The sequence below is a fragment of the Alosa sapidissima genome, chromosome 7, assembly GCF_018492685.1.
Source record: "Alosa sapidissima isolate fAloSap1 chromosome 7, fAloSap1.pri, whole genome shotgun sequence".
In the NCBI taxonomy this organism is placed as follows: domain Eukaryota; kingdom Metazoa; phylum Chordata; class Actinopteri; order Clupeiformes; family Clupeidae; genus Alosa; species Alosa sapidissima.
The window spans coordinates 23,733,085-23,760,310 of NC_055963.1; the positions used below are offsets into that span (position 1 = coordinate 23,733,085).

At 45.2% G+C, this 27,226-nt stretch overlaps 1 protein-coding gene across 1 annotated transcript in view; it reads left to right on the plus strand.

Annotated features, from left to right (window-relative positions):
• gripap1 (GRIP1 associated protein 1) overlaps positions 1-25,567 on the plus strand; it is a 53,609-nt gene extending 28,042 nt beyond the window's left edge. The window contains exons 23-28 of the mRNA XM_042097143.1: positions 535-626; positions 4,244-4,385; positions 6,284-6,400; positions 8,431-8,524; positions 20,205-20,374; positions 23,190-25,567. Coding sequence (XP_041953077.1) covers positions 535-626; positions 4,244-4,385; positions 6,284-6,400; positions 8,431-8,524; positions 20,205-20,374; positions 23,190-23,264 — 690 coding nt within the window. The 3' untranslated portion in view covers positions 23,265-25,567. The remainder of the gene's footprint in view (positions 1-534; positions 627-4,243; positions 4,386-6,283; positions 6,401-8,430; positions 8,525-20,204; positions 20,375-23,189) is intronic.
• Positions 25,568-27,226: the final 1,659 nt, after the last annotated feature.

Sequence of the window (27,226 nt, forward strand, 5' to 3'; positions counted from 1 at the left end):
CCAGGTGGCTCATCTCCGTGTCATTAGGTTTTGAGCCCGGGGCACTGGACCTGTCTAGGATGCCTTTCCCAGGTGTTTAAGCTCAGGTGCTCATTTTACCCTACGAGCCCCGTGCTGTCTCATCACCCCACCTCACGCGCTCCTCACATGGCAGGTGGACGGAAGTCTCCCGTCTCTGGTACTCGTGTGGCTCACAGGGGTGTTGATGGCACCTGATCTCATGTCACTCGACAGCAAGCAAAACGCGCACACACACACACACACACACACACACACACACACACACACACATACACACACACACACACACACTTAGGTGTGACACAGTGGAGGCCTGACAGAAACCGGAACCTGGCACTGTCCCCTCCTCCCTCCTCCAAAACTCCTCTCCCCCACTCTCTCCTTTCTGCTTCTTTCCTCTCTCCACTTCTCTATTCACCCTTTCATGTTTTATCATGTTTTTATGTGTCTTTATGCCTTCTGTCTTTGTTTTTTATCCCCTTCCTTCTCCTGTCTCCTCTCATCTCCATGCAGCTGAAGGACCTGAAGAGGCAGCTCCACCTGGAGAGGAAGCGGGCGGACAAGCTTCAGGAGCGGCTTCAGGAGATCCTCACCAACACTAAGACCCCGCACAGGTAAGACGAGAGGCCCCACAGGTCGCCCACCCCACAACCCAACACCGCACCACACCAGGCGGCACGTGCCTCCTCACCCACCCCCCCTCCCCTGCGCCCCCACCCCCCAGCTCCTCTGTCACAACAAGAAAGGAAAGCAGGGAGGAGAGGAGAATATACGAGAGGGGAAAGAGAGATGCTAAGACTACAGTCTAGAGGCTTCTTCTCAGATAGTCTGGAGAGGCATGTTACATCATGAGAGCATGAAACATTTACTGCAGGTAAGTGAATATGCAGAGCAGGCATAAATAACACAGCAGGTGAAAAGCGGCGCCTCCGTCTGTACAGATAACTACAAATTAGCCGACGTTGGGCCCGGTGGCCATATTACTCAACAGCCCCACCCCAACCCCTCCCATCTTGCAAAATGCTGAGGTGCTCACCTAAACCCTTGGCATGATCAGCACAGGATTATGTCTTTAGTAAGGGGCTGTAACGCTTGTGGAGTGAAATTGAAAACCAGGCCACTCTGTCGTCTGTGGTCTGGTTCATGGCACAGTGTGTGCGAGTATCGGGCTGTAGAATCTGGCATCCTGACAGTGCAGTGTGTAGACTGTCTGTAAATAAACCTCAAACACACGTTATAATTAAAACCATGCACGGGAAATTGGAAAGATCATCCAGGGTGATAAATCATTCTCACACAGTGACTGTTCCGGATTCAGCAGCTCTTGCATACACGATGTGAGACTAAGTGAATTATGCACAATGCTGAATTAAATCTTTCTATTTATTTTTCTCCTATTATATTAATGAAAAGCAAAGGGGAAAACATTGTCTCAAACTACAGAAGTACCCTGGTGAAGTATGTCTGAGGAGATGTGGGTAAATAAATAGTACAAGGAAAAAAGAGTGTGCGGCTACTCTTCATTAGTTAGCAAACTACAAAAGGCCACAAACTGCAAATAGGGCAGAGTGTGACAGACCTTATGTTTACCGTACATGTCATGAAGTGTCCCAACCTATTCAGCAGTAGAAGCTGTTGAAGTTCAGGTGCAGTGTAAATTCACTGAGAGACCTCAATCACAAAGTGGGAATTGATTATTATCAAATGTGATGTGAGTGTTTTAATCCTACTTTTCTCGTAGTTGAACTTAATCCATGTGAAGTCCCATCATTATTCACATGGGGCGAATTCTCCCATGTGCGCACGGGTGCGTAAGTAAAAAAAAAACACGCAACTACGCGCATTTCAGCCTGCACAGATTCTCCCCTCTGTCATTTACGCGTGATGGAGGGAGTTACGCGTTTTAGGAGGAGCAGCCCCAAAATCTGGGCGTTTCTTATGTATACAGGTCTTGCGCACATTCTGCCACTGTCTTAAGCACCTTTTCAGCTACGCGCTCCCGAGGGCTGTATTAAGGTCGAGCGCCACTACAAGGTGAAACAGCATATTGCTCGATGTCGGCAGTAGGCCTAGCTCTAAATACATGTAGGTTACACAGAATGTTACAAAGTATTAAATTTGGTGCTTAATTATTATGCTGATACGGCTTTATGTTTTTTCCCATTACAGTGTCACACGGTGGCATATCCCGACATTACCTTATACATGAGGCTACGTTGTTAAATAGGAAAAGCCCTGTTATATTCACCCACTTTGGATATTGGAGCTTACCGACTGTGCATTTCTTTCCAACTTGACCGAAGTCATCCATCTTGACTCTTTATAAACAAACCTCAAAGCAAAAGTGAAATTTTTAAGTCAATTCTTTGTTAGGTTATGTGATGACACACCATTTTACTCTAGGCCGTTCGCTATTCCGTTCACCATGCTTACGTTTTCAAAATCAAAGACTGGTTTGTGTTCTTTCTGGATTTAAATGGCATTCAGAAGGTTAACGAGAAAGTCCACGTTCGACGTTTTCACATCAACCTAAATTAACAAGGTGGTGGATCAGTCTGGTTCTATTTTAAAGAAATCGTGCCTCTTTCATAAGGACGCCTTGATTTCAAACTTGCAGAAGCGGGAATGGGAGAATGCGCGTAACACAAAAGTGCGTAACTGAAGCGTGTAAAACAAAAAAAGCTTACGTGCGAATGGGAGAATTCCCCACATAGGTATTTTGATCCTCATCTTCTTTGGTTTAGGTTACATGGATCTTACTCTTTGATCCTTTTAGTATGGATCTGGGTTCCCCTGTCGTGTCATCAAGGTCATGTGAAGGCCACAGTCTATATGTTCTGCATTCATCTTAGCTGGGGATGAGATGCGATCATGTGTGACAGTTCAAAATCTATCTGATGGTTTTGAACCCTCAGTCAGAGTGGCTGTTAATTGGAGCCATTGTTTTTTTCCCCCTTAGTAAGCATTATTGCTGAGGCATCACTCTGTGTGTACAGAGAATAGGTCCAATAAAGATTTTTATCTCGGTCATGTTGAAAATTAAGTCAATTTACATTATGTTCTGTGGTCAGTGATTTGGAAAATTAGCTTAAAGCTGGGGGAGAAAAAAGCTTCTTCAGTCATCAAACAATTATTTTCAGTGCTTATTGGAGGTTAGGAGCACTCACTGGACACCCTTTATTGTCTTTCTTCATGAGAATGACACTCTGCACAGAAGGAAAGTTTAACCCTTTGTGTTTCGAAGACTCAAGAATTTACAGTCGAACCTCTCAGCGATGTTAATGAACTTCCAAGGATGGTTCAGTTGATTACACTTTGGCCTATATTGACTCCATATTAGTTCAAGGAGCCAAAAGGCCCTCATGGTTTGTGGGGAAACAATCCAAATTTAACACATGATTTCCTAGCACTTGTGAAAAACTTTGGTGAGTGGTGTCTTGGAAAAACAGTAACTCCTTGGGGGACCCCACCAGCACATCACTATGAGATGTGGGGAGGCTAAATATTTAATGGGGCCCCCTTCTCCAAATGTGCCACTGAGCAGTGCATACTCGCATTTGCTCTCCGTTGATTGTTGGTGATGCCAGGGCAATCCTCTTTTGGGCCATCCATAATTTAAGTGCTTCGTGAATTTTTAATGGTTGCTCTACAGAAAGTTTAGAATCAGACATTTTAAAGTAGGCAAGCTTTATCTTTGTCATCTGTCCGGTAAGATCTTAAAACGGCAGCGTGTAGAACAGCAGACGTGTATATATATACACACACACACACACACACACACACACACACACACACACCTCGCTGCCTCAGCCGCCCGGAACATTGTGCTCACCGGTGGTGTGCTGTAGTTTCACGGGGGAAGCGACAGCTCTGGTGTATACGTTTCGGTGCAGAGACTGATCTAAAGAAGTCTGGCTTCATCCTCCCTCGTCAGCTCAGCTGCACAGTTTGTGTGCGCCCTTCAGCCTTATGTAAAATGACCCGAGGACATTTTAGTGATATTTTAATTATCTTTGGAAAGTGCAAAATACGGAATGTTTTGTAAATTCAATAACTGAATAAGTCGGTTTGATTGAATGTACGTGTATAATGTGACTTATCATGCATTAACCATGTGAGTCCAAGCTTTTGGTTTGGTACTTTTGCTAAACGTTTTGAATATCACTTTTCAAAGTGGTAAACATCATCCTCCTCACACTTTCCTTATGATGTGTGTTTTCTGTTCCTCAGGCCTGGAGGAGCTGGTTCTGTCTGAGATCAGTTCTCCAAGCCGTACGCAGCAGACCGGGGACAGCAGCAGTGTCTCCTCTTTCAGCTACCGGGAGATGATGAAGGAGGGAGGGGCCACCCAGAGCGCTAATAAGGTACCCCTTAACACACACACACATACACCACACTGCATACGCACTAGAGCCTGGATACATAGATTACAATCTGTCAACACCCCACACATCAAACATAACACGATTTATCAGTCAAAAAAGTGATTCATATGCCTCTAAAGTTCACTCACTCATCACACTGGCAGAAGCATCATAACCATCAGCCCAGGAGTTGCCATCAACAACCAAGCTGTGCATGCTGCATACCGTGGCCATGACAACTGAGACTCCAGGCCGATGGCATTTGCCCCAAACAGCCCTTCACTGGTGCGAGTTAGACATCAGACGCTGCCGCCATCGACAGGCAGTTGCAGACTCCAGACTATTGACATCCGAGTCTTCCCTTGTTGAGCTGGGAGCTCACATGTGGCTCCATGAGCCCTGGAATGACTATAAATAGCCCCCGGGTAGCGTAGTTTCTATAAATACTGGCCGTTTGAATAAAGACCCTGTATCAGTGTTTGGGGCTGTCATGTGTTCAGAGGGAGAATTGTCTTATTTTTAGCAAAAGGAAAGGCAAAGATTTGTCCACGAGCAAAAGAGACTTGTCTCTGTGTTGTTATATTGCCATTAATAATTAACCAGTTTCCTCGTTTTTTATTTCTTTTTACTTTTCATTAAAGATTTGGGTTTATTAGAGAACATGAAAAGGGGGGAAATTGGGATTTGAGAGAGATGAAATGGCCATTAGCAACCACTATAAAATGCGGTTTAATTATACACGTTGCATCCAAACTCAGATGTGCCTTTTAGATTGGTGTGCTTTCATGAGCTGCCTTGGCGCATTGCAACCAAGAGATAAAATACAGTGAATGCAGTCTGTACACTCCACTCATCTGGCTTCCCAGACAGGTTCAGTCAAAGCCAATCAGAACTTTTCTGTCTCTGTCTGCCTTAGCTATACATGCCACAGACTGGCACGCTGAAAAGAGAGACATATTTATTTATTTCTCACATTAGTGACATTTTTTTTATTTATTTTTTTTATCGTGGGTTTGATAATATTGTTTGTGGCCTGTTTAAGAAAGGAAGCCCTTTCTTGCACACTCGGCTTTTCAGATTTCGTTTATTTTGATGCCAGAGCGCCTCTCTCTCTGTTCTTTATGAGTGCTGATTCCACCGTTTTCAGCTTTCTCTCTTTCTCGGAACTCACTCTAGCGCTTTGCAAAGCCGTCTTGGTTTCTCACCATGTAGTGTTCTTGAGTGGCCAGAGGAGATAGGAGAGCTCTTTGGCCTCCCGCAGATTGTTGTGCATAGAGAGCACTTATTATTGGGCCTCTCTCACGTCTGCAGAGTCTGATAAGGTCAGTGGGACTCCCTACAGTTATCGGAAGTGTTGTTTAAGACCACACATTTTCTCTCTCTCTCTCTCACACACACACACACACACACACACACACACACACACACACACACACACACACACACACACACACCACACATTCCCACTCACACACACACAAATAAAACAGGCGGCTTATGTCAGCAGAAGAGTCTTCTCATTCCTCATGATTCTCTCATGGCCCGGTGTTTACTCCTCGTGTTTACTCTGCCCTCCTTTCTGTCTTCCTCTCGATCGCTCTCTGTTTGTCCTTCTTTTGTCCTCTCTCCTCTTTGCCACATTTGATTCTTTCTTTCATCACATTTCTCTCTCTTCCTCACTCTCTCTTGTGCTCTACTCTCTTGCCATCTCTGTCTTTCTTGATCATTCCCCCTCTTTTCTCATTCTCCTTCTACCCCACCCTCTCTTTCTCTCTCCCTCCCTCCCTCCCTCCCTCCCTCCACATCTCTCTCTCCCTCCCCTCATGTTTCTGTCTGTCTCACCATGTCTCATTATCTCTCTCCCTTCCCCACTCTCTCTCTCTCTCTCTCTCTCTCAGTCTAACACCGGTAGTCCTCAGTCTCAGCGGCCGGCCGACCTGTCTGATGATGAAGTCGGTGAGCTGTTCCAGAGGCTGGCTGAGGTCCAGCAGGAGAAATGGCTGCTGGAGGAGAAGGTGCCACACACACACACACACACACACACACACACACACACACACACACACACACACACACACACACACACACACACACACACACACACACACACACAGCACAGCTGTCCAAAAAACAACCCTGTGTCCCAGAGACACATGTTAGCTCTCAGTAAAGACAAAATATCCATTTCATGACTAGCAAAACAGAGTCTTATGACTAGCAAAACAGAGTCTTATAGTTTATTTAAATATATATCACTCTGTTTTGTTTTCAACAAGGTACTTTATCATGTTGTAGTGTTTAGACTCTTAAACACTGCAATCTATTGTAAGTGCTAACGGTCCTCTGTTGCTTCTACAGTATGTGCTGTTCAGAATGATTTAGACATCATTGGAATCTCCACAGACGGGTAGATTTCAGCATTTATAGATTACAATATCAAGTCACAAAACAACAGAGGCATTGTGTAGGATGGTCTGTAAAGCCTGCCTGTATGCTATGGCAATGTTTTGGGGATATTTGACTTATTTAGTCACAATATTTTAGTGACTGTAACTTTATGATGCTTTGAGATGGATGCTAGATATTTTTGTACGACTGTTCCCAGAAATAGACCTTTCAAACAAACTGCAGTTTGAAGCATCTGGTGAAAGCCACTGAAGAAAAAATGGTAGTAATGCCCATGACCGGAATAATGACGTGAGGATCCGTAGCTCTACTTTGTACTGTTCTATAAAGTTAACTTTCATGTTTAATTTTTACTATATTTCAAAGGCCATGGAAAAGGAGAGATTTCCCTATAAATGCCCTCGATCAGATCTCGTGACATTCAGCAGATATGCTGTACGTCAGAACCGCTGATATTTATGTCTACATAAATACTTTTTTTATCAGGCCCACAGATGTTCCCTCATGTTTACATCCACATGTGCTCGGTTACCAGATGCTTTTATCCTGGGATGGCTTGTTCAGCCATATACGGTCCAAGCATATGGACAGAGACGGAGACTATTTGTTCAACAAATGCCAGAGCCAACCACTGAGCAGAGCAGCACAGGAGCCCAGCCTGCACATAAGCAGCGTTGCCACTCAGATGCACATCTTTCTCCTGAGAGACACTAACTTTTTAAAGCCAGCTAACCCAGAAGCTAAATGTTGACCAGGCACAAACAGGAAATGGGGTTGTGCTGCTCACTGCCTGTGGGAGAACATCACAGGTTTTAAGATTACATCTCCCGCTGTGCCACAAATGCGCGGGCGCACACACACACACACACACACACACACACACACACACACCCACCCACACATACATACACACTCATACACACTCACACCTGGGTTTAGATCAGTTAAGAGTTAAGAGTTGAGAGAGTGCCTCGGAAACTTTCCCTGCTGTACAGAAGGAAGGCCTTCAGTAATGTGTTTTTAAAACTGTGTACAGTAATAGCAAAACATTTATTTCATTCATTCACTTATTTACAACAATTTGATTTTACCCTTTGTGTAGCATGTCCTTGTCCTTATTTTTGTCACAATAAGACCAGAAGTTTTCCATCCCCTTCGTGGACCTTATTTCTTTGTCTCGCAGGGAACAGACGTCACTATGGTTTTCTATATATATACTGTATATATGATACAGTGCTGGAAAAGGAGAGCAGGTTGAAAGTCAGTGTGTGTCAGTGAGTAGGAGCAGTGCAGAGAGATAGGAAGACTCGGTGAGGCTGGCTATGCTGCTGCTGTTGCTGTTTTTGGAGCCACCTCCACTGTCACCAGTCAACAGTAACAGCCCCAGCCACCGGGCCTGTTTACCTCCTGCCCATCCATTAGCCCCATGCACTGCTCACTGTTTGATTAATGGACATGTCTGACAACAGCATTGTGTGTGGGAACCTGAGGGGGTGTGAGGAGATGTTGTGTGTGTGTGTGTGTGTGTGTGTGTGTGTGTGTGTGTGTGCGTGTGTGTGTGTGTGTGTGAATGTATGCGTTTGCGTGGGTGACGGTGTACATATATGTGATACGTGTTTTGTTTCTGCCACCTGTCAAGGTGAAACACTTGGAGGTAAGCTGCTCGTCCATGGCAGATGACATCTGTAAGAAGAGCGCTATCATCGAGACCTATGTCATGGACAGCAGGAGAGGTAAGAGCAGCACCCCCCCCACACACACACACGCACACACACACACACACACACACACACGCGCACACACACACACACACACACACACACACACACACACCATCCTCCCTGTCCTCTCTCCAGGGCTTATTTGTCTTCTTTTTTTTACACCAACCCCCACCATCCGACCAGATGACACTGCTTCGTCGACAGATTTCGCAAACGCTCAGATTCACCTCGGTCCTTTTGTTCAGCGCTCGCTGGCAGCTTAGAGCTGAGAGAGACGGTGCGATCTGAGCCCATCTCCATGACTGTGTCAGGCAACAGCCTGCAAAGCTGCCAAACTACTTGTGCGCAGCACAGAACGAGATGGCCTTGTACAGTGAGCGAAATTATTACAGAGAGTAATTCAGTATGACATGCATATTATTCACAATTAGAGGTACTTTTAATGTAGACCCTGTTCTATTGTACCTATTGCCACTTGTCTTTAGTAGAAGAGACACAAGCTCTGATGTCTGATCATCAGAATATCAAATATTTTTTTTTTCTCCCCAAAGTTGGACATCTCTGCACTCTTGTGTTTTATTGCCCAGATGTTGATGTGTGAAATGTGATAAAATAGGCGGTGGTACAAATTATAAACATCACAGCGACACTGAATGATGAGATTATTTGCTTTACGATGTTTTTCCCCTCGTATTCCTCTCCATAATATCCTCATGTTGATGTCTTTATAGGAGATCTATTTTGACAAATGGCCCTTGTCGACAGCTTGGCGCATAAATAGATAATTTCACTCATCCACGTTGTTGTGGAGCTCACTGTGTTCTATTATTACATTTGAACTTGTCTAAGGCGTAATACGCTTTAAATGTTTCTGCCATCGCTATTTATAATGGCTCTATTTTTATGTGTAAAGTGGGGTGCATTTGGATACATTTGAAACTCGTCTTGGCGTTTCTAATAAAAACAAAAAAAAATATGAGAATAAGTCTGTAATCTCAGCCTGGGGCCCTGCTCAGCTAGTCTTTATTATGAGACTGGGTGGCGTGTCTTGGCTTTCTGCTCTTTTTCCTCAGTGTGATGGCATCCCATCAGGTGCAGCAGAGCCTGTCACGCACGCACGCACGCACTTTTTCTTTGCAGTGACTGCATTAGCTTGTATTGCTGAAATGATCCATTGCTTTTGTGTTGCTGTTAAACCGCCATGACTGCACACTCAGATTGACCCTTCTGAAGTACTGCCTATCTACCTCCAAACTCATCCATATCAAAAAAGTAACTGATGTGTGTTGACTGGAGTCTGACCTTACCGCGGATAATTAAAATGCTTTATTGAAGCTTATAGATGTTGTATTGTGACAGCCACATGCACCAAGTCTGGTTGCTCATAGCCTTAACCGCTGGCTTGTCAGTAGTACTCTCGAGTGTCTCAGCTGTGCATAGTAGGACCAACAGCCCTCTTCTAACCGTTGTAACTTTCTAGTAAAATTAGATTTTCCCGAGCGTCGGAAACTTGTTCAGAGTGCCCCAGTTTCCAGCCGTGGATCTAGTCCAAGCTGCTGGAGACTTGACTGCTGACAGATGCGTGACATAGCTGCTTGCCTGTCTGCCTGCTAGTTTGAATGTGTTTATGCGCATGGAAGGAACCAGTCAGGCTCAATAATATCATAGCTGATTCCGTAGACTTGCGTGACGTGAACTGTAGACTCCGGGCGAGTTGAGTTCAGCACTTAGAGCCTTAAAAGACAAAAGCGTGGGTGTGTCTGTAGAACCTGGGAGTTTCTACCCCCCTCCCCTCCCCTCCCCCCAGTCTTTCTTTTTTGGGAAAACTGAATAAGTCATTCTCTGTCTGAGGTAAGGTTCAGTTCTGCCTCGAGGTTCTCTACCCCACTTCCTCACAGACCCAGACTGACCGTGCGCTCCCTCCCCTTGCAGAGTCATTCAGTGTCTCCCGTAATAGCCAGTGAATACATCTCCATATAATGTGCAGAGGAGGAGGTGGGGTTGGGAGGGAGTGGCAAGGATGAGCGTTGAAATCACAGTCAGCACTTTTCCCAAAGGCTAATGGGGAAACGGGTGGAGAGAATCACAATGCACTTTGGAGCAAAAGACACACGGGTTGAAATTTACAGCGCTCGCATGCACTACATTTCAAAGTGTTAAATTCTCATTCCGTGTTGTGACATTTATACCGGTGACGTGGCAACACTCAGCTGAGATCTAGAAAACCATTTGGATAAATATTTAACTTTGCACTAATGCACTCTGCTCCATGTGTCAACTGAAAAGATACTTTTTCTATTGGGTTATATTTTAAGACTAGGGCACGGTTTGATATCCCAGAAGTTGCTGCATCTTTCATAGTGTTAAAAACTAGTTCATTGCCATTTTAAAATCTGAATCTGAAAGCTTTTTTGGTGGAAAGGTTGTGAGAGCCATACAAAGTCAGAATAGTCACAGTTGTTTTAGACAAACACTGAAATGTGTAGTGTATATTCATCCTGTTTTCCAAGGCATTCTTCCAGCATTAGCCTCACTGTAGGTTATCACTGAAGGGTGATGAACTCAACTACTGTGTACTCGGTGCTGTGTTTTTTTCCATTTCATTTACTGTAAGATGATTGCCATTGCTTGTGTGAGCACTACCAGAACATTCATCATGTTCATTACTCCTTTGATTGAGCTACTGTATTATGACTTCCGTCACTAAGGTACAGTCTGAGATTAACAAAGTAGTCGAGTCTTTTTTTTGGGGGGAGGGATATAACTCGAGGGTGAGTAATGTTACACCTAATAAGCTAGTCACTGCTCATCCTCCCAGGCTATCAATCTTCTTACTGTACATGCTGCTTGATGCACGCGTGCTGGTCCATCAGCACACAGATGCAGTCACTTAAAACACACACACACACACACACACACACACACACACACACACACACACACACACACACACACACAGAAAGATGGAGAAAGAGAGGGAGAGCAACAGATGCCCCTTTTTTTTTCAGTCAGACTTTATTCCTTGTCCTGCAGCAAACGTGGCAGAACACTGTGAGATTACGGTCATCATTCCACAGCAGCCATTCCCCATCCAGGAATCTAGGTTACACCTCCGTCTCCCCAGAAGACACGGCAGGGGCGCGAGGGAGAGAGGGAGGGGAAGGACTGATGAGAAGAAAATAGAAGTGGAGAGTTGGGAAATCAGGAAGGATGCATGGCCCACTCCCCCCCCCCCCTCCCCCCCCCCCCTCCACCATCACTTTGTGTCCCACTGTATGTGTTCCTATCCCTCTGTTTTTTAATTTCATGACTGACTGATTTAACATTTAATGCCAGGCCAGATCCCATTAGGCCGCCGCCTTCTAATTGTAAATATTGTTGCAGTAAAAGTTTAAGGTCTCTTCTCCTGTGCTTCCCTTGCTGACTGCATCGCTTGTTCAGACGCCCCCCCCCCCCCCCCCCCCACACACACACACACACACTCCCTTCTCTCTGTGTCTTCTGGGAGCTGGGCTGAGCCTGCCGTGAAGCCCTTGCTGTAATGTTATTAGGGTAGGAGCAGTCCATGCGATCAGGCAGGATAGGACCCCAGCAGTGTTGGGGAAAAGCAGTTATTCACAGTATTTTGCCATGCCTCAGATGCAAGCACTGCCGCAACGACAAATCAACCACAGCTGAGAAGGCTTTGGGTTGAGGCGGAGGTGATTGTATTGGCACCAGAATAGCAGCTGAGAATATACGTAATGTGAAATTTGATTTCCTCAAAATCTCTGCATATCTAAATCACAGATTGTTTTTGAAGCATCTCAGCTGATCACATTCAGCTGATGATGAGGGAACGCAAAATCATGTAGTGTTTAGTATGGTTTTGTGGAACAAACACAGCAGCAGTAGAATGTATATTGGTCCATTGGCATCCATGAAGTTTGACCTACTCAGTAAGACTGAACAGTGATAATAGCTGTTTCCTATCAATGCTTTACTGTACTGCATTTAACCTTCCTGGCGTTCACTTCAACTGGTGGAGAGGCAGAAATTCCACCCCCTGCCATTTTTTTGTGCTTGCCAGAACAAGTACTGAAATAAAAACGTTGAAAAATGGCGACACTGATTGTGACAGATTGCAGTTTTGTAACACTATGTCTGGTACGTCAGGTTTGTTCCAGTGAACAGGTCAAACTCATTCATAAGGATTTCTATACACGTTCCCATTTGGTCACTCAGAATGGCACTAAGACATGGAGGAGCACCAAAGTGCTTTTGTGAAGGATAGCCTTTTGGAACAGAACAACAGAGGACTTATCTGGATAGGACAGTAATTTCTAGATATCTGCACACAAGCCCACCTATATGTGTATTCCAATTTGTGTGTGTGTGTGTGAGGTACAAGTCTGCACGTGTGTGTGTGTGTGTATGTGCATGTGAGTATGTGAAGAGAGGAGGATGGGAGCTGACATTAGCTGGATGTAAATGATTCAGGAAGCAGGCATGCCTGACTGAGCCCAACACTCATCCTCAATAATACAGTGTTTCTTCCTCTCCTCTCTTCCTCCTCTTCTCCTCCTCTCCTACTTTGGGGAGGTAAGTGCCAGACACTTGGATTAGAGTCCAGACCAGACGAGCCGCTCACCTGTCCACAGCCTGCACACAGAGAGACGTGCTCGCCGTCATGCGTCTCGCTTAGTCTGGCCTGCTCTTGTTTTGTCTCACTCCAGCCGTGTGGCCTCATGGCCTCTCTCTCTCTCCCTCCTTTACTCCCTCCACCTCTGCTCTGTTTCTCTGTCTCATTCTTTCTTTAGCCCTTTCATTTCTCTCTTCTCCTTATTCACTCTGTCTGCCCCCCCTTTTTTTTCTGCTTCTTTAATCCCGCACTCGTCAATTCTCATTCTCTGATTCGATTTGTTTACCGGATTTCCTTTTTTCTTTTGTTTTCCTATTTTCCTCTCTTCTTTTCCTCTCTTCTTTTGCCTCTCCTTCTCCCCTCTCTCTTTGGTCACCTGTGTCTCTGTTGCATACTGGTCTGAATCCCCAGTATCGGGGGAAGAGGACGTGATTCCACATTGCAGTGCCGCACATCCTGCAGAAGGAGGAGTAATCCCTGCAGTAGACATGTCACTTCTCTCCACCCCAGTGCAGCTCCGCTTCTCCCTTCCGACGCACATACCCCATGTCACCCCAGTTCTCGTCTCTTAACATCACACGGTCCCACTTACCTTACCACACACCAGCAAAATGACTTGAATCCTACCCCCTGCTGTGTGCGCACGCACACACACACACTTACAAATATTCATCACAGTATGCCACTTATTTCAAAACATGTCTTTACACCCTCCTGTCTGACTGCCTACCCATCTCGCTCACACCATCAAGCTTTTTCTAGAAAACTCTGTACGCACAGACACAAACACAGTCGCCCAGGCACGCACAGGTTCACATTAACACATTAACATTTGAAAGAGCCGAGAAAAGCCACATTCCCCCAAAGGTAATGCATCCTAATGACAGAATCCCTGGACAGTGGATTGCAACACGACTGGAGGCTGGTTAGAAGCTATCTCAGCGGAACAGATGGCTTAAATGTGTAGATGACTAAGTGAGTCTGCTCCAGGAGACACATTCACATATAGAGGATTCAGTCCACACTAAACAGACCCAAGTGCACTGCAGCACCCCACCTTCACCTCTCTGAATGCTGTTTGCTGAGCAGGTGAGAGCACTGCAGTTGTGCTGGTGTGGAGACTGAAACAGAGCTTGAGCTTGCTGTGGTTGCCATCAGAGGAAACATTAGTGTGGTTCAGTTGATTGAGGATTGCCGCACGACCTGGTTGAAGGATGTGAATGGGTGTTTTCTGTTTGACTTTGCTTTGATGTGAGCCCTTTATTGCCTGTTTTGTCTGTTGCAAAAACAACACAGCATGAATATCCGAGGACAGAAGAGGATGTCTGCAGGATATCTGAGCCAGATAGTACTATATAGCAATGCTTAAAGCGGTGTTATTCATAACTTTTTTTTTTTTTTTTTAAGTTGTCAGTTATATAGAAATTAGAGCAAAAGTATTCGTGTGCAAAACAGGGCATCAATGGGTCATTTTCGGTTGAAACTGAGACTGCTTTTTTTGTGGGATGGCATGTCAAAATGAATGTATGTATGAGAGAAAAAGAATGATGGAGAGAACGTGTGGCCATATGCAGTGCTATGGGTTGTGATCACTGCTTGTCGGAGACAGATGGAATGATGTTTGTGTGGGTGTGTGCATGTGCAGTCATAGCAGGAGATGACTATTCATGGGCAGAACACTGAGAGAAGTGTGTGTGTGTGTGTGTGTGTGTGTGTGTGTGTGTGTGTGTGTGTGTGTGTGTGTGTGTGTGTGTGTGTGTGTGTGTAGACTAGAGAGCATGACTGCATAGGAGTGTGTGTATGTTGGGGTGTGGGCGATGTGCACAGGCGCATGACGACCACAGTATGTACAGCGGGGAAAATAAGTATTGAACACGTCAACATTTTTTTCAGTAAGTATACTTCCAGTGAGGCTATTCGCATGTTATGAGTAAAAAAGTGGAAGGGCACAGGGAAAAAGTATTGAACACGCTAAGAAAAAGCAGTACACAAACGCAAAGAATGGCAAGGAACAAACTGGAATCTATAAGTAGTTAGAGAAATTATCCCTCCTATCTGTACAAATTGATATAAGCTGGGTTAGTACATACTGGTGGGCTATAAAAAGGTTTTTTGTTAGCAAGGTGTCTCACAAGAAACATTTCATGATGGGTAAAAGCAAAGAGCCCTCCCAAGATCTTTGCAACCTTATTGTTGCAAAACATAGTAATGGAACTGGTTACAGATGCACTTCAAAACTTCAGAATCATCCAGCAAGCAGTATTGGAGCCATTATTTGCAAGTGGAAGGAACATCACTACATCATCAACTGGCCATGCACAGGATCTCCTTGCAAGATTTCTGACCAGGAAGTCAGAAGGATAGTCAGAAGAGTAGCCCAAGAGCCAAGGACCACTCTGAGAAAGCTCCAGAAAGATTTGGAGGCAGCAGGTACAATTGTTACAGAGAAAATCATAGGTAATGCACTCCACCGCCATGGCCTCTATGCACGCTCATCCCGCATGACTCTATTGCTGAAGAAAAACATGTCAAAGCTCATTGAAAGTTTGCTACACAACATTTGAACAATCCTATGAAATACTGAGAGAATGTATTGTGGTTAAAAATGTAACTTTTCGGATGTCATACTACACACCATATTTGGAGGAGAAATGGCACTGTGCATCACCCTAAAAATACCCTACCAACACTGAGGTTTGGAGGTGGTGACATCATGGTGTGGGCTGTTTTTCATCTCGTGGTACTAGCAGACTTCATACAGTTGAAGGAATGATGAATGGAGTCATTTTGTTCTGGGAGAATTTTTACATCCACCAGGATGATGAGGATGAGACATGGCTAGACCTTCCAGCAGGACAATGATCCAAACCATTCAGCAAAGGAAACTCTCAATTGGTTTCAGAGAAAGGAAATCAAGGCCCTGACTCCAATTCAATTGAACAGTTTTGGAAGTTAACTAAAGATCAGGATTCACAACAGGGACCCCTGAAATCTTCAATATTAAAGGACTATCTGTTTAAAAGAATGGGCCAAACTCACACCAGAATACTGTGACTGATTAGTTTCATCATACAGGAAATGCCTTAAAGCTGTCATTACGAATAAAGGCTTTTCCACAAAGTATTTAAGAAATTTCTGCAGGCGTGTTCAATACTTTTTTCCTGTGTCATTCCACTTTATTGCACATAACTCTACCTATGGACTTTAATGTTTGGATGTTTTTATATGGGTGGATTATCTGAGTTATGTCTGGTGAAAATTTCATGCAAATAGCGTCATTGGAAGTATACTTACTGAAAAAAATGTTGATGTGTTCAATACTTATTTTCCCCACTGTATATATGTATGTATGTACATATATATGTATGAGAGAGAGAGGCATGTGGGAGTTGAAGGGAACCATCAGCTACATGGCGCAGTCATGCTTCGACGGCCGGGGGGGGTTATTTGTAGACGACGCATCTCTTTCCCACTAAGTGCTCTTCCCTGCTGCTGCTACAGGAGTCACTCAGGGTAAGGTTCTCAGGCAATACACACGCACTAACACACAGACACGTACACACTCTCACACACACAACCTCACACACGCCCTTGCACAGAGGGTGTGCCGCAGAACCCCCCCCCCCCCCCCCCGGTCCCTGATGGAGCATGAAGCATCTCTACCCTCTTGCCCTTGGTTGGGAAGCCATCTCGCCAGACTTTTCTGACACGTTCATCCATTTTGTAGAAGTGCTGCACAGCCAGAAAGTGACAAGCGTTCAAGTTTATTTTCAGACAGAGACCCCTTGACCAAAAATGTGGCCCAACCTGTATTTATGCAGCTCTCCACTCCAGCTCTCCACTCTTTGTGTTTGCTCACCTGATGGTAGTATGATTGACAGTGATCATTTGGGTTGCTGAGCAAAGTGATAGAAAAGGCATCCATCAAGACATTTATAGCAAAAGGGTAAACCTGCATCAGTTTGACACACACATGCTCGCAAAATGTTGCTGGTGTGGAGCATGACCCATTTGTTTGGTTTGCGATGGGAGGTGACGTAAAGCAACAGGCTGGGGAGGTTGCGGTGTGTTGAGCTGTTTTCGTCGCAGAAGAAATGGACTGCAGTACTTCTCGGTGGTGCCTCCCTCTTGTTATCTGTCCTATGGGAAGCTGGGAACCCCATTGTGGTAAAAGTCTACTGCAACCTGGTTATGTCCGTGCGTGCGTGCATGCGTGTGTGCGTGGTCTAGGCTAAGTTCTGATCTGCACCACACTCAGTGGCACTCCCAATTCCCCCTCATCACTCCTCTCCTCAGCGGCGGCGATGGGCACAAACACAGACAGGAAGCAGACTTGGCGGCCTTCCAATCGTCAGCAAGTCATCCACATAGTGTTTTCCACCCATTAGAGGATCGAGGATGGACAAGTGCGGTGGGGGGGGGGGTTCCTCGCTGTATATCTCTTCCTCAGAGAGCACAGATTTATCCAAGGGGCCCAGAGTTATCCCGGCCCTGCCTATCTAATGTGGATGAATGTGTGCGATCAATGCTGGAGAAATACCGATCAGCTGACAGGTGTGGATTTTCCAGCCTTGATGTTGTTAGTGGCGGCTTTTGATGCTGCTTATGGCATTAGAGGAAAACACCAGAGGTTGGCAGCAGGTTTTCGTCAGCATAGCAGACGCAGAGCCTCTCGACCTCCTCTCCCCTTCAAATCGCCTATTATTTTCAACAACATGGGATTGAAGGGCCCTATTATTATTAAATGTTACTATTACTATTGAAGTCACCGAAACAACAATTCTGTAAATCTCCTTATGGACCCTTTCAAGAGAGTTCCATTATCAGCATCATAGTTGGCCCCACAAGACTTCCTTTTTAACATTCCATATGTTATCTTAATGCAGAGGAAGTAGATTGGGGCCCAAATAGAACGTTCAAGCATTGTTTTTGTTTTTATTGTTGAAAGGGTCTATATCAACCTCCTCCCATTCGGTAATGCTGGCTGGCCACAGCGAGCCAAACAGGAAATTCGGTCACTCAGACTAACATAGATTGGATTGTTGGATTGTGTTGGATTGTTGCATTGTTACTCAATTATGCCATGGGTCTACGGCGTAGACCGATGTATGTAAAAGCACAGTATGCTATGTCCTGTGAAGGTAATAGCGTAGTGGTTATGGAGCTGGGCTAGCATGCAGTAGCCTGAAAAGTTGTGGGTTCAATACTCGGCAATATTGTGCCCTTGAGCAAGGCACTTAACCCCGAGTTGCTCCAGGGACAGTGTTGTAGTACTCCAGCCCGGTCTTGGTCTCGAGACCATTTTTTGCTTACTCGGTCTTGTCTCGGAATTGAAAGCAAAAATACTTGGTCTTGACTCGGTCTAGTATTTACTCGCTCTAACTCTCTCTAATTTTAGCGCGAGACCACGAGACCTTTTTCCCCCCATTTAATTGTGTATATTTCATTGTATATTCTAAAATATCCACCATTAGAAATATTCTTATTTTGATAAAAAAAAGTTATAATATTGACTGGCATTAAAATATATCCCATGGTGCTATGCTGCGCAGCGCAGAGCTTTTGAAAGATACAATCTTTGTCAAACGGCACAGCAGTTATTCTGGAGAATCCTCTTCCCCGTTCCCTTTCAGAAGAGCTAGAATAGGCCGCTTGGCTCCCAGTGGTGTTTAATGGCAGGCTTTCATGGGTATCAGAAATGCTGAGTATCGCCTCAAACTTTCTGAGCCAACTGGTCAAAGGTTGCCCGGTCCTCCAGGGCAACAGTTAAAGTCTCCATTTACAGCGACATGTCACTCGATACTTAATTTGTGTAGCTGCTGGCCTTTTCTTGTTGGTGAAGTCTAATCTCTCCTTTAAGCTGTACAACAAATCTGACCCGTTGATCTCTGTTTTGTCTGACATGGTTAACCACATTAGCATTGTTGAGAAAACGCAATATGATGCAATTTCAGGGCAACATGAAAAAAACATGGTTGTCTGCTTTTGTCTTTGGATGTGATGAGAATAACTTTCGTTATTGTTTCATGCCTAAAATATCAAGTTAGCATGGATGATGTCATGTCTGGGCTGAATTGTGATTGAGAGATCTCTTAGATTGGTTCCATGGTGTGTGCTTTTGGCACCGCTAACAGGTCTCGGTTACTCTCCAGTGAGGAACAGCTTGGCAGTTCACCGGGAACCTGACGGAGGAAGGCAGGGCACCCAAGCTTCACAGGGACACCGCTTGTGTGTGGATGTCACTTGTCGACAATATCGCTTACCTCACAAAAGGAAGCCATGTTCTCAATTAATCACCAGTTAAGCCATCTGTTTCGTTCTTTAACAGGCGCTTGTCCAATTACAGCAGCACAATAATGCCGTCTGCTACCTGTGACGCTCCAGATATTTGTTTCTGTTGGCAGCTCCTCTGTAACATAAACTGGCTCGTGTACCTTTAATTTGACTTTGTAGTCTTGTGTGTGTGTGTGTGTGTGTGTGTGTGTGTGTGTGTGTGTGTGTGTGTGTACAACATGTCTGATGTGGTACTGCTCTTAATTTACCCGCTGCTGTGTGCTTTGCATTTGGCTCCAGATGCATCCACTTGGCCGCCTGCTGCTACAGGACAAGGACATTTTTATCTGCCTCTTGCAGAACAACAGGAGCAGTTTCTTGTCAGAAAGTCGGAGATGAGCGCGAGCTCCAAGGCTGTCACAGTTTGTTGAAAGTGGTCCGTCAGGCCTGAAAAGCCACGGATTTGGCGGATCGTTTCCCATGTAGGCGCAGCCAGTTTATTCTCCAGCTCGAAACTCTTAAATGTCCCCCTGATTCGGTGCCATATAACATATTCATGGCCTTATGTCAAGAAGTCGCTGTTCTGCAGTGCATAAAACATCTGAATCCTACTGAAGCCCTTCCAGTTACTATGTTTTTAGGTTTCCCTCAGCTAAAAAAGAAAAATGCAGCAATCCAGCTGGACTGACTGTTGTCTGCAGTTTTGTGAATGACCAGGGGGATGCCAGAAGGGTGGCTGACTGTCTATGAACCTCATTGACTGGCAGTTTCCTCTCTCTGTGCCCCTGTCTTTTACAGATGTCTCAGGTGCAGCTATGGTGGCCCACGGGGGTCCAGCGGAGCGAGGGGGTCTCGGGTCGGTGCTGCGCGACCTGGTGAAGCCGGGCGACGAGAACCTGCGGGAGATGAACAAGAAGCTGCAGCATATGCTGGAGGAGCAGCTGACCAAGAACATGCACCTACAAAAGGTGAGTCACGGCATGTGGCTCCCATTCAGGTGTTAAAGAAGGAGGGTGGGGGGGGGGGTTTATCCCATCCAAGTGCTTTTGGGTCTGTTTTCAGGGGTGGCGATAAACACTCAGAGGTTAACAAAAAGCCTTCTGGCACTCGGCAAGTCATGTCTCAGGCAGATAGGATGAGCTCCCAGAAGTTAGGCCTAGAGCCCAGAGGAAGAGAAGGAGGAAGAGAAGGGGAAATTCAGGAGAAAAACAAAAAAGAATGAAGCAACAAGAACAGTAGAGGGTGAATGTGGAGAAAGAGGGAAATTCTTGTGTGTACCCAGCTTGCGTGAGAGAGAGAGAGAGAGGGGGGGGGGGGGGGGGGGGGATCTACAGTGAGTATGTGAAGGAGCCGGCAAGTGTGTGTGTGAGACTCAGTGATTGAGTGTGTGTGTGTAGGAGGCAGTGCTGTTGTGCGGGGCCTCGCGACTGCTCCCAGCTGTGGCATTCATCTGGAGCCAAGCGGTGGGCGTCTCTAATGCAGAATGTGTTCACGGGTGCAGGAATAGAACGCATTCCCCAGGCGCCACGCAGGGTGACGCCGTTTGAAGCGATTACGGCCAGTGCTCTCGCTCCCTAGCGACAATTAACCTCTCCAGTCCAACCAGCAACCCACCACCACCACCACCATCGCCATAGAGACGAATCGCGCACGCTCACGCCAACGCACAAACGCCGTCGTCCTTCTGATGTTGTGGAGAGGTGTTAGAAAGAAGGAAAAAAGACCTGCTTCCCCTGTTTAACACCCGGGGTGATGTGTGTTTGTAGAAATACATGGCGGTTCTTTGTACGTCGGTTCACCTCGGTTAAGTGTGTGTGTGTGTGTGTGTGTGTAAGAGAGAGTGTGTCAGTGTGTTTGTGTTTATTGTTGCTGAGTTGGAGACGGTCTGGATCCTTGGCAGAGAGGGTGCGTAGGAGTTGCATGTGTCCAAAGGGAGTTGTAGGCTACACTACACCCGGGTTTCAACCTTGGCAAAGCAGGAGATGGCGGAATAGTGAGGAAAGGCATCGACCAGTGCTCTCCTCACACGAGAGAAACTTTCCCTGCTTTTTTCTTTTTTTTTTGAGGTCAAGCGCCGCAGTGGGTGTCCACTTCAGTCAGTGTTCGCCACTCTAGTGGGGGCAGAGCAAAGCACGTCTCAGAGAAGCCGATCTAAAACAAGCCTCTTCTGATGAGGTTGATTCCAGTAATTCTCTCATCATTACCACCCACGATCACCAGTAATCTACTGTTAGAGAGAGAGAGAGAGAGAGAGAGAGAGAGAGAGAGAGAGAGAGAGAGAGGCTTGGTACATGGCAGCCCATGTTTGTGGAACTGCAGGCTGTTGCGTAAGCCCTGCCTGCACCACTAGTGGAGAATCATGTCCATGTCGGCTCCCGTTCGTCGGCTCCTCAGTCGAACATGAAAGACACTGTGTGTGAGAGGCCTGATAAAAGAGTTCTTTAATACACTGCTTGAGTGTAGAGAGATGTTGCGCTTCATCCAAATCTCTCGCCTCTCCTCTCCTCTCCTCTCCTCTTCTCGAATAGCAGCGTAGCAGCTTGTTACTGTAAGCCTTTCCCTTCCCCCCTAAACCAACTCCTTCTCCCTCTCTACCGGCTCTTCTCTTGGTCTTTGACTTCTTTAGAGAGCTGTGCATTACAACTCGTCCACCTCAAAAGCCACCGTTATGGCCTCAGCATGGCAATGACCTACGAACTTTCGAGTCTTTAGGGTCATCTTCACGCTCTCCCTTTCACACTTTTCCTCTGTCCACTCTTACTCTCTGTCTGTCTCTCTCATTCTGTCTCTCACTCCGTCCGTCTGTAACCCGTTCTCCTCGTTTTCTCTCTTCAGTGGGGGAGACCAGTGGCGACGAGCTCATGAATATTTACTGTCTGTAGGGGCAGCCAGCTCAGAGACAAACAGCCCTGTTAATATTTGATGGCTGTTGCTTTAGAGTGCGCACACAGTAGATGGAACATTGCCTTTCCCTGTCTGTGTGTGTGAGAGATAGAGAGAGAGATTGGCAAGGAGCGTGTGTTTTTGTGTGGATAAAATGGTATTGTGTTTTTACCTTCTGTTTGGGAGAGTCTCTGAATAAGAGTCTGTTTGTTTGTGTGTGTGTGTGAGTTTGTGTGTGAGAGTGAGTGTGAGAGAGATTGCTGTTGAACTCAAGCCACTGTGCTTAATATCCTTTCAGCACCCATGTAGGAGGATGTGTGATCCTTTTACCCCAGCCCTTCTAGGCTGTCAATAAAACACCATATCAATTTCTCTTTAATAGCCATGGTAAAAAATGAAATACAAAGCACTCAAAAACAAAGGCGCTGTCAGTATCATACTCTTGTTTGGTACCATCATCAAATAGTGGTTCTGTACTTTGTGTGTTGTGCTGTGTATTTATATAATAACTTTGTAAAACATTGTAAAACTTTAGTCACCTATTAATTAACACATACAGTACTCTCAGTTCAATAAGACTGTCAAAAAGCTGTCATGAGGTCAATGCTATAACATGTTTATGACATGCTCATGTCAGTGATGTCATATCATGTAATTGTAATATGTAATTGTCATGACAACACTACATTTTGTATGCTATAACAGCTTCGTATAGCACTATTAAGCGGTAACAAGGATTACTAACTCATTGATTAGTATTAATGACCGCTTGTACCACCATCATGACAAGATTATGACATGGTTATGTTCTTCTGAAGCAGGGCTCAGGTAAAATGTTTTGAAGTGTAAAAATGTGCTGAAGTGTAAAACTTTCCCCTTTGTGTGTGGTGTCTCCCAAAGGACTTGGAGGTCCTGTCTCAGGAGATTGTCCGCCTAAGCTCAGATCCCAGCAAGGAGCCTGACACAACAGGCTGAGGCTGGCCCTGCCTCTCGTCCTCAGAAGAAGAAAAACACACACCTCTTCCACTCATCTTCTCATCACTCTGTTTCGATGGCTACTAGGAGGATTCTGCCCGTCCTTGTGTGTGACTGAAGACTGATCCTTCCGGTGGGGGGAGAGAAACTACAAAAGTTTTGAGTCGGGTGACTGACAGAGTGTTTGCTCTTTTATAACTTATTTACTACTGAATGTATTTGCTGTAACCCCTGTTCATTTTGTCGTTGTTATTATTTTGGACATTTTATCTCTGTAACCTGTTAAAAAAAACAAACAAAAAAAAAAAAACCACCTCCCACAGTGAAAACGCTAGCTCTTTAAGAGATCTGCAGATCTGGGTGCAGCAAGTTCTAGAGGCGCTAGCTGGCACAGGAGAATGGAACTTAATGGGGAGGGTTGGGGTGGGGGACTCGACTCGATACACCACTGACTGAGATTCACAGGACAGATTAGCTGACACGCTGAGCTGCAGCAGAATGAGCTTTACGTTCCGCTTGCCTGTAAACCGAGAGGCTCTTGCTTGCCGCATTGGCCTTTCTATGCTTTCATACACATTTCAAACACAAAAGCTCTTCTATCTTTTTCACAGTCATCTTACTTGATTTGTTACTTGTGTTGTTTTTTGTTTTGTTTTGTTGTTGTTTAACGTGACTGATTGCTGTACATGAATTGACTATGATCAAGGCAACTGTAAATTATTTGCTTATTTGCTTTAGACTGGTTTGTCTAAAGCAATATTATGGAAGATTCTAAAAAAGAAAAACCAAAATGATGGCGCTTTGACACACTTTGTGATCTCTGATCCTGAATCGAGTTCAGAGAGTCATTTAAGTTCATCTGGAGCTCATTAAGGTGAACGGTTTAGGAAAGAAAAAAAAAAAGACGTCCTATTTGCGGTGATGGAGCTTTTATAGCTCGCTGTTCATCGTCTGTATTTCTGTGGCAAGGCAAGGCAACGTGAAACCCCCACCTCCCCCCTTTCTCTCATTATGTCATCGTCTCTGATCGCTAACCCCGTCGCTTCTGTTCTCTCCTCCAGCCTACTTGAATGACGCAGCCGACCTGAACGCAATGTTCCCGGTCCTTAGGGCTAGCGTGTCGCGACAGCCACTTCCCCACAAACTGGTGCGGATCTTGTCCATAACCGGAAATTACGGGTCAGGTAATTAACTGCTAGAGGCTGTCGCTCCGCAACCCGCCCAACTCAAACAAAACTGCATATAACGCGCATGTTCGAGAACATTCCACTGTTGCGCATATACTTTTGTGTGTGTGTGTGTGTTTCATTCGTTTTGTACACATTTTATTGTGCATCACATGTAAAAGAAGAGGATATTTAGTCTAGCTTGTGTGCAAGTCTCAGATGTGACTGTTTGACAGCTGGCCTGTGATGTTGCGAAGACAAGGCCGAGCTCCAAACGCTTCCAATGGAGGCTGACCGAGGATAGTGAACCTTGGAGTGTGTGACGCTTTGCTTCAGATGTTATGTATGTATGTATGTATGTATGTATGTGTGTATGTGCGTGTTTGAGTGTGTGACCTGTATACTTGGGCTGTCTAATCACTTGATTGTCCAGGTTCCCTCATATATATTATTATTATTATATTATATTATTGTTATTCTTTTTTGCATATGTGTACATTTACATTAATTTGAATGCAGTGACCACACCATCTGTGCAAAGCCCATTTCTTTGTTTTAAGAGGTATGCCTTCAGACGTTCCAAGGAAATGTTGCATTGAAAAGTTTTTAGTTAGTTGCAGCCACTTTTCCCCAGATGGAGAGGTCCTCGTTCATCCCAACCAGTAACATGTTGGGCTGCTGTTATTCAGGCCTTCAATGAAGTCACATTTGGAATGTATTTATTTTTGTCTTTGCTTTACTTTAAATCAACTGGAAGCTGGCTATCGATCTCCATATTTAACTTAACATTTTTCTCGGCTGTAGATCTTTTTAAGTGATAATACTAACTTCTAGATAATGTTTTATCCATGATTTAGTTTCATCCTACATGTGAAAAATATCTCAATCGTTTGCATGTTTGTTGACCAAGACCTTTGGGAAAAATTACTTTTATCATTCATTTAGATAGGCCCTACAAAGACCTAACACATATGATTTCAAATGCAGTTGAACTAACCTTCACTTGTGATTAATGCAACAAGCATCCTGGCCTGTAATGTTAAGCATCTTATCAGCCTTCATGTACTGTAAGTATTCAAGTATTGCTTTCCACAGAGAGTAAATAATTAAAGAAATCTATCAAAGACTTAAGTGCTATTGTTGCCTTCCATGTTTTTTTTTTCTATTGCAGTTTTATCATTTGAACTGCCAAAGCGTTCTATAATAGTGTCCTAACAGGGCCCCTGTTAGTTATGTCTGTGATGAAACTCAGCACTCTACTGCAACTTCCCTCTAACCCCCCTCCCCCTCTTTACATATTTACATCTGTGCATTTGTCAGGCTGGCTACTCAGCAAAATGATGACTTGCAATGTCAATAAAAAAATTGGCTGAACATAATAATTTCCTGTTGTGGTTATTGGGGCCGTGTACGCTTCACATGCCATTTGTCACTTTAGGTTACAGATGTTGGCGAAAGCACATGACGCATTATTAATGTTCCAGTTTGACATGAGAAATTATGTTGTTGAGCAAAACAACCCTATATCAGACAGTAAAATAAACATTCATATTTACATTGACAGCCAGTGCATGAATCAGAACATTTCATTCTTTCTGTCCAAAGAATAGAAGGGATTGGTGTGTATTGAGTGAGTGGGTAGTCTGAAGCCTTCCGAATAGTGTGGTATGTTTGTTTATGTGCCTAATAAACTCAATAATGCGTAACACTAACGGCCTCTACACATAGCTGCGTGCGTTGCAGTGCTGGAGACGCATCCCATTCACTTTACATGGGCTTACGTCATCCGTTGCCGAACTGAATTGTGGGTCTGTTGTGTCGCGTTTCTCCCGTCGCTCGCGTTGAGAAGTTCAGCTGTTGCTGCACCGACAGACGGCACCGGCCAATCAAGCCAATTGACGGACGGCACCAACCAATCAAATTACGGTTATACTTCAAGTCATTTGCATAGCTACCGTCGGGAACACCCACTGGCAGGTGTTGATGGAACGCAACTGTGTGTAGAAGCCGTTACGGCTCCTACACACAGCTGCGTGCGTTGTGTTGCTGGAGACGCATCCCATTCACTTTACATGGGCTCACGTCATCCGTTGCCGAACTGACGGCTCCCACACACAGCTGCGTTCCGTCAACGCATTCCAGTGGGTGTTCCCGACGGTAGCTATGCAAATGACTTGAAGTAAAACCGTAATGTGATATGTTGGTGCCGTCCGTAGATTGGCTTGATTGGCCGGTGCCGTCTGTCGGTGCAGCAACAGCTGAACTCCTCAACGCGAGCAGCGGGAGAAACGCGACGCGACGGACCCACAATTCAGTTCGGCAACGGATCACGTGAGCCCATTTAAAGTGAATGGGATGCGTCTCCAGCAACGCGATGCACGCAGCTGTGTGTGGGAGCCGTGAATTGTGGGTCCGTCGTGTCGCGTTTCTCCCGTCGCTCGCGTTGAGAAGTTCAGCTGTTGCTGCACCGACAGACGGCACCGGCCAATTAAGCCAATCGACTGACAGCATCAACCAATCAAATTACGGTTATACTTCAAGTCATTTGCATAGCTACCGTCGGGAACACCCACTGGCATGCGTTGACGGAACGCAACTGTGTGTAGGAGCCGTTACTGAAGACCACCATCACCATGTGCTTTTTTTTTTTTTAACTTAATAACTTAAGTTAAAAAAATAACTTTGCACCCCCCTGCTGGTCTTCTCTCTTTTGCCTTTATTTGGACAGGACAGTGGAGAGTGACAGAAAGTAAGTGGGAGAGAGAGATGGGGTGAGATCAGGAAATGACCCCAGGT